General features: G+C 47.8%; 1 protein-coding gene across 1 annotated transcript in view; it reads left to right on the forward strand.

Annotated features, from left to right (window-relative positions):
• The window catches only part of LOC147665010 (uncharacterized), a 33,278-nt gene extending 24,511 nt beyond the window's left edge, over positions 1-8,767 (forward strand). Inside the window, exon 2 of the mRNA XM_086949816.1 lies at positions 5,830-8,767. Coding sequence (XP_086805942.1) covers positions 5,840-6,991 — 1,152 coding nt within the window. The 5' untranslated portion in view covers positions 5,830-5,839 and the 3' untranslated portion in view covers positions 6,992-8,767. The remainder of the gene's footprint in view (positions 1-5,829) is intronic.
• Positions 8,768-14,681: the final 5,914 nt, after the last annotated feature.

The following is a 14,681-nucleotide window of genomic DNA, read 5'->3' on the forward strand; positions in this document are numbered from 1 at the left end:
ATGTCTCAGGAAGCAGCAGGGAGCAGTTCCTCAGGAAGGAAACGTAAAATAAAGTTTTCAGAACAAGAACTGGAATACCTTATTGAGGGAGTGAGTAAGGACCACGACCAGCTCTTTCGGAAGGACTCAAGGAGGGTGCCAGAGGCGGACAAAAGACGGATTTGGCTGCGCAACCGCGCCAAACTCACTTCCGTGGGAGTGACTGGGGGAGCGTGTCGCAACAGGAGGAGGAGAGCCCACAGTCCCATCCAACACCCCATTGGAGGACCTTGTGGAGGACACCTTGAATCCCGAGGCATGCGTTGGGGTAACCAGGCTGGACTCCTCCCGACCCACCAAAGAAACCCAAGGTAAGTGCGATGCGACTGCGACCCTGTCCCCTAATAATGGCCATGACCCCAGAGCTACCCATCAGAAACCCCAGTCATGCAGCCCATGCACAACAGAAAAGCCCTATTGCATTGTGGGACATGTAGTCTGACCACAATTTCCATTCAGCCCCATACAGCCAGACATGTCCTTTGAGAGTCAAGCCAACAGGCAGTCAGGGAATGCTAGCCTGCATGCATGTAGCAACCTTCCATGTGCAAGATACATGTCATTAATCAACGTCCACTTTACATCACAGGTGGCGCTGAAGAACCCAGCAGTGACAGTGAGGGCCTGCAAATAGATGAGAATCCAGAGGATTCTAAGGGAGACGTCCATCCATCCCCTCAACCTGGACCATCAGGGCAAGCCCCTGTACCAGCAGCATTACCACCACCTGCCACCTCAGCAACAACAGGCGCACCACAGCCGCCACCTGTGACACCCATGCCAGTGGCATTGGCAACACTAGCTGCAGCAAGGAAAACAACACCGCACACAGCCACTGTGACACCACAGTCCAGCGGATTGGTTAGGGAGCCACGCAATACTACACCACGCGCCGGCAGGAGGGGGGTGAATGTGCGTGTACCTGGCCTGTCTATAGAGTGCCGCATGCTGCACATTCACCAGAAGCAGGCATGTCATCTTGCAGCCATTCACCGGCAGCTGCACAAGACAGCGAGGAGTGTGGGCCAGCTGTCTGACAGGATGGAGAGGATGACCACTGCAGTGGAGGAAAACACACAGGCCATGTTGACACAGCGGGACGTCAACCGGCGCCGCCACCGCCAGCTGCTGACACGCCTCTCTGCGTACACACGCTCAAACCATATCATAGGCAACGCCACATCACAACTTTCACGATGCTCGTTGGCCATGCAGATCAAAAAGGTCCAATGCTGACAGGATGTTGCTAGGGCACTGGAGCAGGTCACCACTGCAGTGCAGGGTCTACAGGCAACTGGCCACGGCCAGGCAGGTGGGGGGGATGACGCTAGTGAGGGAAACTCAAGCCACAGCAGCCTTTCGTTGCCACTGGTGACAGTTCCCCGCCGCAGCACCAGGCCCACTGCAGCCTCACGGGCGAATGCTGAGGAAGAGGTGGAGAGGCGACTTGGAACGTCGGCCCAGAGGCGCCACTGACAATTTTTCTCACCATGCAGGGCCATGCTGATGAGACAAGCATGCCCTCCTAAAAAAAAAAGGGGGATGTATGACTCAATACACCTCTAATCTAACTGTTGGAAATAATGCATAATGCAATATTATTGTGAATGCAACAATAATATTTATTCAGTACCAGTACATCTGACTCATGTCATTATTTCAATTGTCATGCATGCATGAGTGAAGTGTTGGGTGAGGGGAGTGGGTGCACTAGAAACAGTTATTTGTGATTTGGTTGCGGCGTCTATATCCTTCAGCTGGATTCTCCCCGCGTGCATGACGCGCATGTGCAGGTGGGCGGTTGTCCCCTTCCGACTCACTGCCAGATATCTCTACAGGTAACCTTCGCTTGGTAGCAATGTTGTGGAGTATTGCACACACGGCCACGATGCGACAGCAGACCTCAGGCTCGTATTTGAGGGCCCCACCAGTCTTGTGCAGTATGCGGAAGCGGCTCTTCAAAAGCCCAAATGTGCCCTCAATGCAATTTCTAGTGCGGATGTGTGCAGCATTGTAACACGGCTGCTGTGGTGTGGCAGGGTTGAGGTATTGGGTGAGGAGGTACTCACGGAGACCGTAGACGGTGTCACCTGAATGAAAGGAGCAGAGGGTGAGTGCCTGTTATGCGCAGCTACATGGTGACAATGTACTATTTTGTGGCATGTGTACTTAGCTAGAAGGTGTCCTTCGCCAAAGTCTCCCCTGGCCAGTCATGTGTGCATGCCGCTGTCCCGGAATATGAAGGAGTCATGCGTGCTCCCCGGGTATTGTGCCACTATGTCCGTGATGATTGTCTTAGCGTTGCACACCATCTGGATATTCAGGGAGTGGTAGGACTTGCGGTTCCGGTACATGTATTCTGTTTGTGCAGGTGGGCAGATGTGGATGGGGTACAGTCAATACATCCAATTACATGGGGGAATTGTGCAATGTTGTAGAAATCAAGCTTGGTTTGATTCAAGTCCTGTTGGGTGGTTGGGAATGTGATGTAATAGGTTTAGCCGGGTCAGCATTGCCTCCAGGAAACTCCTTAGGCAGCGGGACATGGTGCTCTGGGAGATCCCCCCTGCAACGGCAACCACCCCCTGAAAGCTTCCGGAGGCCAGGAGGTGCAGGCTGCACAAGACCTGTACATGGGTGGGCACGGCATTGGTCCTCCTTGTTGGGTGCTGCATTAGGGGGTCTAGGTCCCGGATCAGCTTAGTGATCATTGCCCCATTCAGGCGGTACTTGGAGTAGATTTGCTCCGCAGTTTGGCCCAGTAGGGTGATCCGCTGGCAGAATATTCGCTCTTGTATCCTGCGTCGGTTCCTTGCTGCAGCCTGGAGCCTTCGCCGCTAGTCCTGGCATTGTGAGAGTCCTCATGCTCCAGCTGAGTATCCTTAAGTGTGTTTGGTCAGGCCTGCACCTGTGGCTAGTTTAATTTTATTTATTTTTTATTCCTTCATGGTTACCACCTGGTTTGGGTTTTCCTTAAATTGCGCGTCGCTAATAGCGATTTTCGGGTTTTTCGCAATTTGCGATTTTTCATGAATTGCGTTTGCGATTATTTAGTGAGTTCGCAAAATATGTTGCAGAATCCATGGATTCTCGCAATTTCCGATTCGCTAAAGGGGTTCTTCCAAGGTTCTGCGAAATATTTAGCGATTTCGCAATTTTTATGTTGCGATTTCGCAATTTTGGACTTTTCCCAATGATGAATTGCTTTTCTTGAAATTGCGATCGCAATAGCTGATTCGCAGCTATTGCAATCGCAATTTTGGTTGATGAATCTGGCTGTTAGAGTAACAGTGTTTCTCTTGATTGCAATCTCAAAGTTGTATTTCTGTCTAAAAACAGTGAAAAAGATTCATGAGCAGTTAGAATTCGTCACTGCTCATCTGGTCGACATGTTTCAGCTTCTGGGGCAAATCTCCCTAGCTTTCTTCAGGACCTTAGTGCTCAAAAGCTTTGTCACTGTAATATATAAATTCTTATACATACTTTTTGTCAATGTTTTACCATATGTGATCTAATCTCAAATCCTCCCTGTGTACATGATGGGTAATTATACTGACCCCAATACCTCGACAGAAAATTTAAGGTGTCTTGATAAAGGTGGACAAAACTTGGGAAAACCACCGAAACGCGTTGACGCTTCACTCAGTATAATTCAGGATCTCCACATCTTTTGCTGATATACTATATTACAAGTGCACATAGCTTAGATGTGACCAATAGAGTCCGAATATACAAAAAGTATTGTACTAATTTTATGTCTTACTGTCTTTTCTGTCTCTGTGACTCAATCTTGCTGGCAAAATTGAAAGTCAAAAAAGTAAAAAATCTCTTTTAATGTTTTATTTGTGTTAAGTGGGTTCCACTGGGACCACTCTTCTTTTAACATTTGTAACTTTAATAAATTGTAAGAATTCTTTATATTTACTTGTATTTTGTTATGATTTTTAACTGACTTACCGGCTCTTCCGGTTACCATTTCTCAAGGGAACACTTTGCTTTACATGATGTATCCGACATCTGAAAAAAAAGTGAGGAAAAAACTACATCTCTTGACTTTCAACCTAAAACCCACATTTAGTTAGTAGGATTGCAATGGTAAAAGTGAAAGAATGCTTACCAGTGCACCACAAGGACTAGACCTCACCTCTCTTGGCACCAGCATTTGCCAAAGAGGCCCCGCTCTGTGGAAAAAATCGTGATCCAAATATGCAGGGAAAAATTGTTATTTGGAGAAAACATTGTTTCTATCAATATTAATAGCAATGTATAGCAAGGGCACCAAACACATTTGCAATGCAATATGTCTCGCATTTGCGAGAGTTTAAGCTATTGGCATTGTAAATGACAATGCCTTTTATTTAACTGTTTAAAAAACAACACATAAATAAAAGGCACTGTCATTTACAATGCCAATAGCTCAAACTCCCATAAATGCTTGTTTAGATTTGAGGGTTGGAGCCGCTCATTTCCTTTTGTTCCATGGGCCTTTAAGTGTTGCAGGGCCTCCCTGACCCAATGGGAGGCTCGGTGTGTTCACTGTGTTCGCTAACCCTTCTTCTGTCTGGTCGGAAACGGTGGCCACCCACACTGTAAGGGTGGCTCGACTCAACTTTCGAAGGGGAGCTAGATGGATCGTCTCTGAGAGAGTACCCTAGCTATGGACTGATCGTGGTCCCCTGGTCTCGCAAAGTACAGACACGGAGTAGGAAAGAGTTAGTGAAGCCGCCGTTCTTTATTAACTAGGCCCACTGCTCTCTTAACGAACCCATCCAAGGCGCAGCCCGACAACATGTTGGGCCCGACTCTGCTACTTTCCGCTTCCCAATGTTGGCCCCAGCAACGTAGAATGCCAAAAATAGAAGGAAAACTCCAAAAAGACCTACATATGACAGTGCCTTTATATTGGACTCTCCGGTAGACTACAAGCAGGGCTTCCAAGTGGTTAAAGAGCCATGTGAGATGTACTCTCAACTGTCAGCTCTGGATCAGTCGAAGAGCCAGGTCTTGAGGTCCTTCCTGAACCCTGAAGCGCTACGTCAAGGGACATTTGGGGACCATTCAGAGAGTACATGGTACAAACATTGGCTGAGACTGAATATTCTGATGTTAGTGGATTTCGCTGGTGTGCTCCCTGAATATCGAAACCAGAATATCGAGAGCTAAGGAAACCTGGACTTTCTATACCTAGCTGTAATAGTTGAATAATGAGGAGACAAGATCAAAGCCAGTTCGTTGATTTATTGTAGATTAGCTGGACCATCAGAGCAGGGCAACTGTAGCTACAATGTGAATCTGGCAACTGCCACAAAGAGAACACTCAGCAGAGAATGCAGTCACACACATTCTAGAAGATAGGATTCTTAAACAAACCCAAGCTACTACATGGGTCTTCCTTTATAATAAATAAGACCCTTGAACAACCTCAAGCTACTACACTAGCTCCCTACATATGCACCTTGGCAATATATATATCTTCAAGGTATATAGATGTGGAGTTAGGAATACTAAATCTATACTTCTCTATGTCCACTTACCTGTTGATATTTTGTCCCTAGATATGCAGGGTGGACGTGAGCACATTAGGGCAATTATTAGTCAAAAAATACGTGCATACGATTGTTATATGTGTAAACTATAGAATAACAGCACAAAGTATGCCTGATTCTGTGCATTTAACACAGTTTGGGCGTGTCCATGAGCCTTATGTTAACTTGTGCTTTATACTGCTGACCTAAAAAGAATAAAATGCATTTAAAATAAATAAGTCTTTTTACTCTTTCTCTGTTACAGTCTCTGCAGGATGCGGTGTCGACTCGATGACGTGCTCTGTCTGTCATTGGCTGCAATGTTTTGCCTGAAACTGCCAGAAGCTGGAGTCCATGGAGTGGACTATGACCATTTTTCCTCCTATTATGACGACCAGTGCCAGGACTGCAGCCAAGGAGCCTCATACTACTGGTGCATTACAAGGAATGGGTGGGATTACTGTTCACCCGCAGCCAACCGTGACTATTACGGCCGGCGGTGCAAAGCGGACCATCCCTGTGGACGCCATGGCTACTCCTACTCCTGGTGTTACACAGAAGATGGAAGCTGGGGCTACTGTGGGCGAGTTGAGATGAAAGTGGTATCCCACGTGACTTCCTATTATTACATCATCTGTCAGGATGAGTGTGGTAGAGAAGGGGACACAGATTATTTCTGGTGCCACACTACATCAGGTTGGGACTACTGCTCCCCACTCTCAGATGTCACATGTAGAAACACACAGTGTAATGCGGACCACCCCTGCGGCACGCATGGGTACAACTATTACTGGTGCTACAGTGGGGTTTACTGGGACTACTGCGGACCTCTAAGAAACAATGAATGCACGTTGGAGCATGTGGGACGGCAATTAATGGTGAATCAGTTTGATGAGATTGTTTGTGAGAGAATTGATCACAGCAACAGGGTTCGGACCCAGTACCAAGCTGAACCCACCACAGATTTGGCTGACGAAAGGCGTTTCTATGATGAGGCTGCTTTCCAGGTGATCGCGCGTTGGGACAATGGCTGCCTTCGATCCCAGCCAACATCCAATATCATAGGAACGACTAACCTGCGCCTGGATCTGCAGGGGTTTGTGAACTCTGGGGGAATCCGCTATTACAACTACCAGATTCAGATCAATGGGCGTCGGCCGCCGCGCGAGAGCTCGTCCATCACTCAGGTGCTGTTCCCCGTAGAGGAGTGTGTTCCAGAGAGATACATTCGCAGAGCATTCATGGAAAGCCTTGTGCGTAGAGCTAGGATCAGGGTAACAGTCACCCGATATTGTCAGGCCAAAAGGAACTATGGCTGGACTGTGGAATCTGAAAGAGAAGTGGACCTTAGCCTTTGTGATGACATCCGCTCTTTTGGTAGTGTCCAGAACCAAAGTGAGATGCACCCCCAGAGTACCTCATCATAGCACAGCGGCATGGATTCATGGCTCTTCCATTAGTGGAATATCCCAGCAAGAATGTATATGTCATACCACGCAGCCACAAGGCAGCCATTATCTAACCATAGAAAAATCAATAACTAACTTCCAAAAAGCCCACAGCCAGACTACAACAAATTATGCAGCCAGTTATTCCACCCACTCCTCTGTGACCGTTTAGCCGCCCCGTTTAGGTCTTCGTCCATGACCTACGTCCCATCTCCACCATTGGATCCACCAACTCGCGGGGCTCAGTCCTCGAAGGGTGGTGATGGTTCATCCGCCCGGTCTACAGTGACCGAACCCCCCAGCAGACACCAGGGCAGGTCCTTCAGAAAACAAAAGGAAAAGAGCCTGGAATGAAGCCAACGCTGACAGTAGAACCAGCACACTATCAACTTACATTGATTTGGGTTGAAATCATTTCCTTTTACAGTGATCAGATTTTGAAAACCAAAAACTGGGACATTTCACAAACATAGAAGTAGGACTAAAATTTCACAAAATTATATAAGACAACACTCACTAACATAGAAAACAAAGACAATGAGGCACTAAGGGAAACAAATTAACAGAAAACTTTATAAATAGTATCAAATGTGTCAACAAAGTTGATTTTTGATTAGGATGGCAACTGTCCCTTCCTTGTAATGCATAAAAGCTTGGCTTACTTTATATTCAGCCGACAGGCTCTAAATTCTACGACATGTGCTGAATTTAGTTAAATCTGCCAGGACAGATGACGCAAGACCAGCAGTGTCCTGGCCAATGCGGGATACCAGGGCACCTTATTTTCTTCTAAAGCTGATCAAAAATGTGCCACTGAATGTTATGGCTATTTCTTAAATTGACTATGGAAGTGTACTCACTCGTCTTCAAACAGTGGCATAAAGGGGGCCGCAAGCTCCAGGGTCCCCCTCAGCACAGTACCCAGGCCTGAGAGCTCTTGACTGATTCCGGGCGGGGCTCACGCTTCGTTACACCACTGTCTTCACAAATCAATTCCTGGACCTCTCCAAGCTCGACATGTATTCAACTCAGAGAAGTTGTTCGCAAACTCCTGTTCTTTCTTTGGTCAACGGCCGACCTCTGGAATCCAGATACACATTCAAAACGGCTGGCCTCACCTTTCGAGCCCTCCACCTGGATAATCCCAAATATATAATGCAGAAATTGTTGTGGGAGAGGTTCGAAGAGCAAATCACTTCTACAAACTGAATGGAGTTATCCTTCTAGGCCAATGCCCCCAACATTGGGCTTGCCCGACTAACTCAGATCAAGCTTTCTTCTTCACTTACTCTCTTTAAAAAATATCTCAAGACTCTTCCAGACTAAACCCTCTTCACTCGAGGAGCACTTTTAACACCTTGGCTGCTATGACTTTTCCCCCCGGTGCTGGATCCTTTGTTTTCCCATTGTTCATAACGAGCTCAACTTTGTCATAAGCACAGCTCCAGTGTGCAGCAGCGAAGGGGTTAAAGAACTATTTCTTGATGTCTTTTCTATGTCAAGACCCACAAACAGTCCCACTGCAGTTCTTAGGAGTGTATATTTAGCCCCTCTTTCATTGTATTATGTCTTAGATTGAGTCACTGTCAGTTCCTCAGTTTCCCTCTGGCTGTTTTTCCATGACTGTGTCTGTCATTCTTTATATTGTTTTTACTCTGATTGTATTTCCATTACCATGTAAAGTGCCTTGGTGCCTCTTCTGTGGACATGTTGAGGCACTATATTCAGCACAAAATAAATAAACCAATCAAACCATCTCCTTCTTAGAAATGTCCTCAGTGTCAGAGATCTCAAGGGAGCTTTCAACTTAGCAAACACAATTCAATTCAATTCAATATATTTATAAATAATTTGAATCTATAATGAGGTCCACATAAAATATACACACAATTATTACATAATAAGCATATTAAGATACAAACTCAATTCATTTCCACAGTAGATAGGATAGAGGACAAAGACAAGCAATGTAGTAAAATCCCAGTGAAATCGCTTCAGAAATTCATTGAGAAACAGAATTTAAAACTATAAGGCAGCATCATGGGATGACAGGAGGAGCAGTGAGAGCTAGACTGGTACCTACAGTCCTACAACCCAGGTAAACATAGTCTACTTCACCCAATCCTTGACCCTAGCCAGACTCAACACACAGGGGCATATGTTCAAGGAAGTGGCGGAGTGCGGAGTTAGCCGTCATGGCTTAACACCTCACTCTGCCACTTCAGAAATACAAGGCTGCATCATATTTACAACAATAGGGTGCAGCCTTTGGTTTCCCCCTGCGCTGGCGCTAAACTTAGCAGTGTAGCGCCTACGCAGGCACCCTTGCACCATAATGCCAGGGTGTCCCCGTGTCGGGGAAAGATTGTTTATGTACAGGATGGGCCCCCTCCATGCACATAAACAATCTTTAAATGCCATTTTTCACTTCCATGTCAGCTGCTTAATGCAGCACACATGGAAGGCTTAAAATGTTATTTTGTTTTAAGATTGTTTATGTGCTGGAAAGGGGGACCTTCCTGTACATAAAACAATCCATGGCTTTTAGCTTTTTCCATGTGTGCTGCACAAGGCAGCTCACGTGGAAAAAGCAAAAACGAGGAGAAACAATGCATTTCTCCTCATTTCGCCAACTTAAGGCCAGGTTTTCCCTGGTCTTAATTTTGGTGCTGCCTCCTATTTACGCTGCCCTTGTAAATAGGGGGCACGTCAAAATCAATGGGTGTTGCAGTGGAGCGCCCCCCCCAACACCCACTGCCCAACCCTTTGACACTAACGATAGCGTGAAAAGGGGCCTTATTTACAAGGCAGTGTTAAGCCACGTTAAGTGGCTTAACGCTGCCTTGTAAATAAGGCAATGCCCCTATCGCCATCACAACGTTGTAAAAAGTGACATTCCAGTGGCGATAGGGGCTTGTAAATAAGGTAATGCCCCTATCGCCACCACAACATTGTAAAAAGTGACATTCCAGTGGCGATAGTGGCTTGTAAATAAGGCAATGCCCCTATCGCCACCACAACGTTGTAAAAAGTGACATTCCAGTGGCGATAGGGCTTGTAAATAAGGCGAGGCTCCTATCGCGACCACAACGTCGTACAAAGTGACATTCCCGTGGCCATAGGGGCTTGTAAATAAGGCGAGGCCCCTATCGCCACCACAACGTTGTACAAAGTGACATTCCAGTGGCGATAGGGCTTGTAAATAAGGCGAGGCCCCTATCGCTACCACAACGTCGTACAAAGTGACATTCCCGTGGCCATAGGGGCCTGTACATATGCTCCACAGTCTCCTACTTCGCATTAGATATCAAACCAGTGACGCCGCTCACAGAAATAACCTCACAGCTGGGTCTTCTGCTTCCTTTTTCCTGGTATTTCTTTTTTGGTTTCCACCAACATGACTTTGTCTTCCCACTGCAACCTATCTCTTCAACACAGGGGTAACAGCCCACTTTCTTGGATTACAGTCAGCGGTACACTGGAGTTTACAGATGTAACAAACAGTACATTAAACATATTGACTTAGGACAACCAGCACCAACCACAGGGACACCAGACAGGTGAGACGAGGGGGTAATCCGCCTCCCACCTTTGACGAGAACACACATTGAGGAGGGGACCCACAGGTGTAATGAAGTCAGACCCAATTACAACATCCAGTCCCTTTCTTAGGTCTCTAAACCAACTTGTCAGTAGGGAGGGCCAAGGGGAACCAGCTATGCACTGTTTGGCCAGATTAAAGGTGAGTTCCAGGAATCTGCATCCTTTTGGTGCTTTTTAACAGTTCATCAGTCTTAACAAGCAGTGTGTGACCGTTTGAGGTATCTGCCTTCCCACAATATCTGACAAATATGTCAACACTGCATCGCAGTACGCTGCAATGGTCAGACACAGATACACCACGTGGTGAAAGTCAGCGTCCACCTCAGCGCATCTCGATTACGTATGGTTTACACCCGGTAACAAGGGGGCTACCCACACAGTAGACAGGCAGGTGTGGTGTAGGTAGTTGAAATTCACATATTTAAGAAGTGTGTTGAGAGAGATACTTTCAACGATTGGGCTTCCATCAATTTGTGTCCTTTATCAGCCTCCAATGTTTCCTTTGCTGCAGGAAGGCACAGCCCTCCCCTGTGTTGTCTTGCACTACAGAGGCAAGTTACTGTCTTCCTGGTCCACCCATGTGCTAGCAGGGTCTGCAGTAGGGGGAAGTCTCAGGCAGAGTGAAGGAGAAAGGCTCCTTGAAAGATCTAAGCAACCTGTCTGTAAACAAGCCTCCCCCAAGTGAGGAGCCTCACTTCTGTCCAAGGATGGACATTGTATAGTGACCCAAGTTCTCTAAACCCAGGTACCACCCATAGTGGGAGCTGTTGGAAGTACAGAACCTACCTGCCCCTCGGGTGTAGACGCGTCCTCCAGCACCTTCACGCCACACACATGAACATGTTCTCTATGTTATGGGCCATTGTTGAAGTCGATTCCAGTAGCCACACTAATATATCTCTTGCGCATGGGCCAGGAAATGAATTCCCTAACACCTGAAGGCAATCACCAACCAAGCACTGTGCCAGCCACTGAAGTAGGCAGGGGCGGCTCCTCCATTAGGGCGGAGGAGCGTCGCCCCACTGCATTCTCACAGTACGAGAAGCAGAAACATAAAATGGTAAAACTACCATTTTATGTTTCTGCTTCTCGCACTGCGAGAAAGCAGAAGGGTTTGGTTGGGGATGGATGGGTGGGTGGGCGGGTCTGCTGGAGGTCAGGGGAGGAGTTGCTAGCCCAATGCTGTGGGCCCTAACTGTTTGGAACCAGTCATGTGCAGTCTCCCTTTTCTCCATGTAGGCTCAATGGAGCTTACATGGAGACAATGGCCTCCCCATAGGCGCCCAGTTGGTCACTGTCCCCACCGATCAAAACACTGCCATTGCAGCGTTGTGATTGGCTTAGGGAAGGGGAGGGAGGGTGCCTGCTTCGTGTTCCACGGGACCTGGCGTGGACTGAGATGTCGCGGGACCCAGGAAGGTAGGTTTTTAAAAATAAAAACAATTCCCCCCCTCGAATCCCCCACACGACTCCCCACCCCCCCCGAGTCATGCCCGCAGCGACTGGAAGTAGGGCTGAAATATATTAGTGTTCATAGGTCGGACTCCTAACCAGCCCTCCGCAGGCGAGCGTACAATTTGGAAATGGCTGCGTTATAGCTACCTGCACCCCATATCAGGGTTATTAAACAAGATTGAAGATCCCTGAAGAAACCTCTGGCCCAACGCCACAGAGATCACTGATCCATACTAATATTATAAAGAGAGAGCCCAAACCTTTGAGGCGGGTAATCTCAGTAACCACAGCACCAATCACAACACCCAATACAGCGATGGAAAGGGCAGTTGCAGCAGAAGGACATAGGCTATGCAGACGGCCACCATATATATATTTTTTTTGCAGAGTTTTATATAGCCCGAACTTGACCCAAACTGAATCAGGTATCAGAGCGTTTTACATAGCACCAGTTACGTTACATGAGGACACACTTTCATTTTTGTTAGGCACGGGGAGATTAAGTGATTTGCCCAGAATCACAGGATGTTTGGCGTCGTTACCAAGACTCGAACCCAGATCCGTGGTCGAGCGCCTTAGCCGTTAGGCCAACTCCTCTATACATTTAAAAGGTAAAACAACAGTGCCAGCAAAGTAGTCCCTTGTGGGCGTGTCTGTGTTGTGCTGTGGGCGTGACTAACGCTGGGGGCGTGTGGTACGGCCATCACATCGTGGGCTGTGGGCGTGTGCTGGGGGCGTGATAAACGCTGGGGGCGTGTGTCCACCCTTCATGCCATGTGAGTCGTACATACAAGCGCCAATTACGTTGCTGCGCAGCATCAAGGGGCACGCTGGGGGCGTGACACTCTCAGGGCGTGAGAAACGCTGGGGGCGTGAGAAACGCTGGGGGCGTGTGTCCGGCCTTCATGCCATGTGAACGCAATTGCGCCGCATCAAGGGGCACACTGGGGGCGTGAGAAACGCTGGGGGCGTGTGCTACGTTCCGCCCTTCATGCCATGTGAGTCGTACATTAATCAGAAGATCGTCTGCTGTGGCCGTGTGCTGGGGGTGTGACACTGTTACTGAACTCTCTCATTCAACGAAATTGCACGCGCCTGCTACCATCAACCAGGGCTGTAGCCGGGCTGAGGCGGCGGATCAGTACACTAATTATACGCGCCTGATAACATCAACCAGGGCTACAGCTGGGCCTCAAGCGGGGAACACGCGCTTGCTAACATCAAACAGGCCTGCATCTGGGCCTCAAGTGGGGGAACAAGCAAATGAGCGTGTCTGCGGGGAGAATTACTGCAGCCTCTCCTACTCGCTGTCACTCAACTCTCTCATTAAACAGATTTACCCACGGCTGATAACTCTCTCATTCAACGACATTACACGCGCCTTCTAACATCAACCAGGGCTGTAGCCGGGCTCAGGCGGCGGATCACTACACCAATTACACGCGCCTGCTAACATCAAGCAGGGCTGCAGCTGGGCCTTCTCCATCCCTATTCTAATTAAACAAAAAATGTGTTCTACCGCGAGATTTTAAAATAAATTGCCCTTGCCAAATACACACATTACACACATTCTATTTCATACCCGGACAATGTAGGGAAGGCTACTGCTAGTAAAACAATAAAGCAACAGAGGGAGTACTGACATCTGAGATTGCAACCCACCCCACAGGAGATAACCACAGTCCACACTATAAGGTAGTTCCAAATTACCGGCTATCGGATCACTTTCAATGTGATAGGTAGACCCCGAGATATTTGATGGTACCAAATTGCCAAGTGAGGGGGTGTGAGGCACTGTCACACATCCTGGGGTGGGGGGGGGTCAATGGGGTTAGGGAGAAACTAAATGAATTAAATGTAAATCCGTATATGTAAAGCACAAACTATTCACCCTTATGCGTCGCAAGGCGCTGAGGGCCGTCGTGGAAATTAAGTGAGCTATTGCCCAGAGTCACATGGTGCTGAGCTGAGCTGCTGCCGAGGATCGAACAGTGAACCCTGTGCTGCGAAGTCATCTGCCCTGGCCGCAGGTTCACACATCTCCACTTATCCAAGTTGATCTTTAAATCCAGACATACTACCAAAGTCCTCTAGGAGGGCTATCAGATGGGCTATAGTTCTCCATCCTCATGGAGGTAAATCAAAGCACTATCAGCATATAGGGACACTATAGGCCACCTCCCACCCACCTGTATTCGCCCATCTGGCCACCTAGCATGCAACACAAATGCCAGGGACTCCATGGCGAGCGCAAATAGAATGCGGGAGAGAGGACATCCCTGGTGTGAACCTCTCTCTCTATGAATGGGTTCCGACACTACTTGAATTGATTTTAACCATCGGGAGGATTAAAGAAGTTCTATCCAAGATGGAAACACTGGCCCCAACCCCAGCCTGCGGAGCACTGTGAAAAGGTTGGCCTACCCCCGTGTGTCAAAGGCTTTTTTCCATGACCCACTACCTATGGGGGAAGTCTCAGAGGAGCGGGCCAATTTCCATAGTCCTGATTCTGCGACATAGGTTTAAGAATGTATTCCGCCCCAGAATTAATTCATTTTTAGCTCCACCAGAGTTTGTGTGCTAGGAGCCAGTCAATTATGGGGAGAGGAGT

The sequence above is a fragment of the Lissotriton vulgaris genome, unplaced genomic scaffold (assembly GCF_964263255.1).
Source record: "Lissotriton vulgaris unplaced genomic scaffold, aLisVul1.2 SCAFFOLD_2061, whole genome shotgun sequence".
Taxonomy (NCBI): domain Eukaryota; kingdom Metazoa; phylum Chordata; class Amphibia; order Caudata; family Salamandridae; genus Lissotriton; species Lissotriton vulgaris.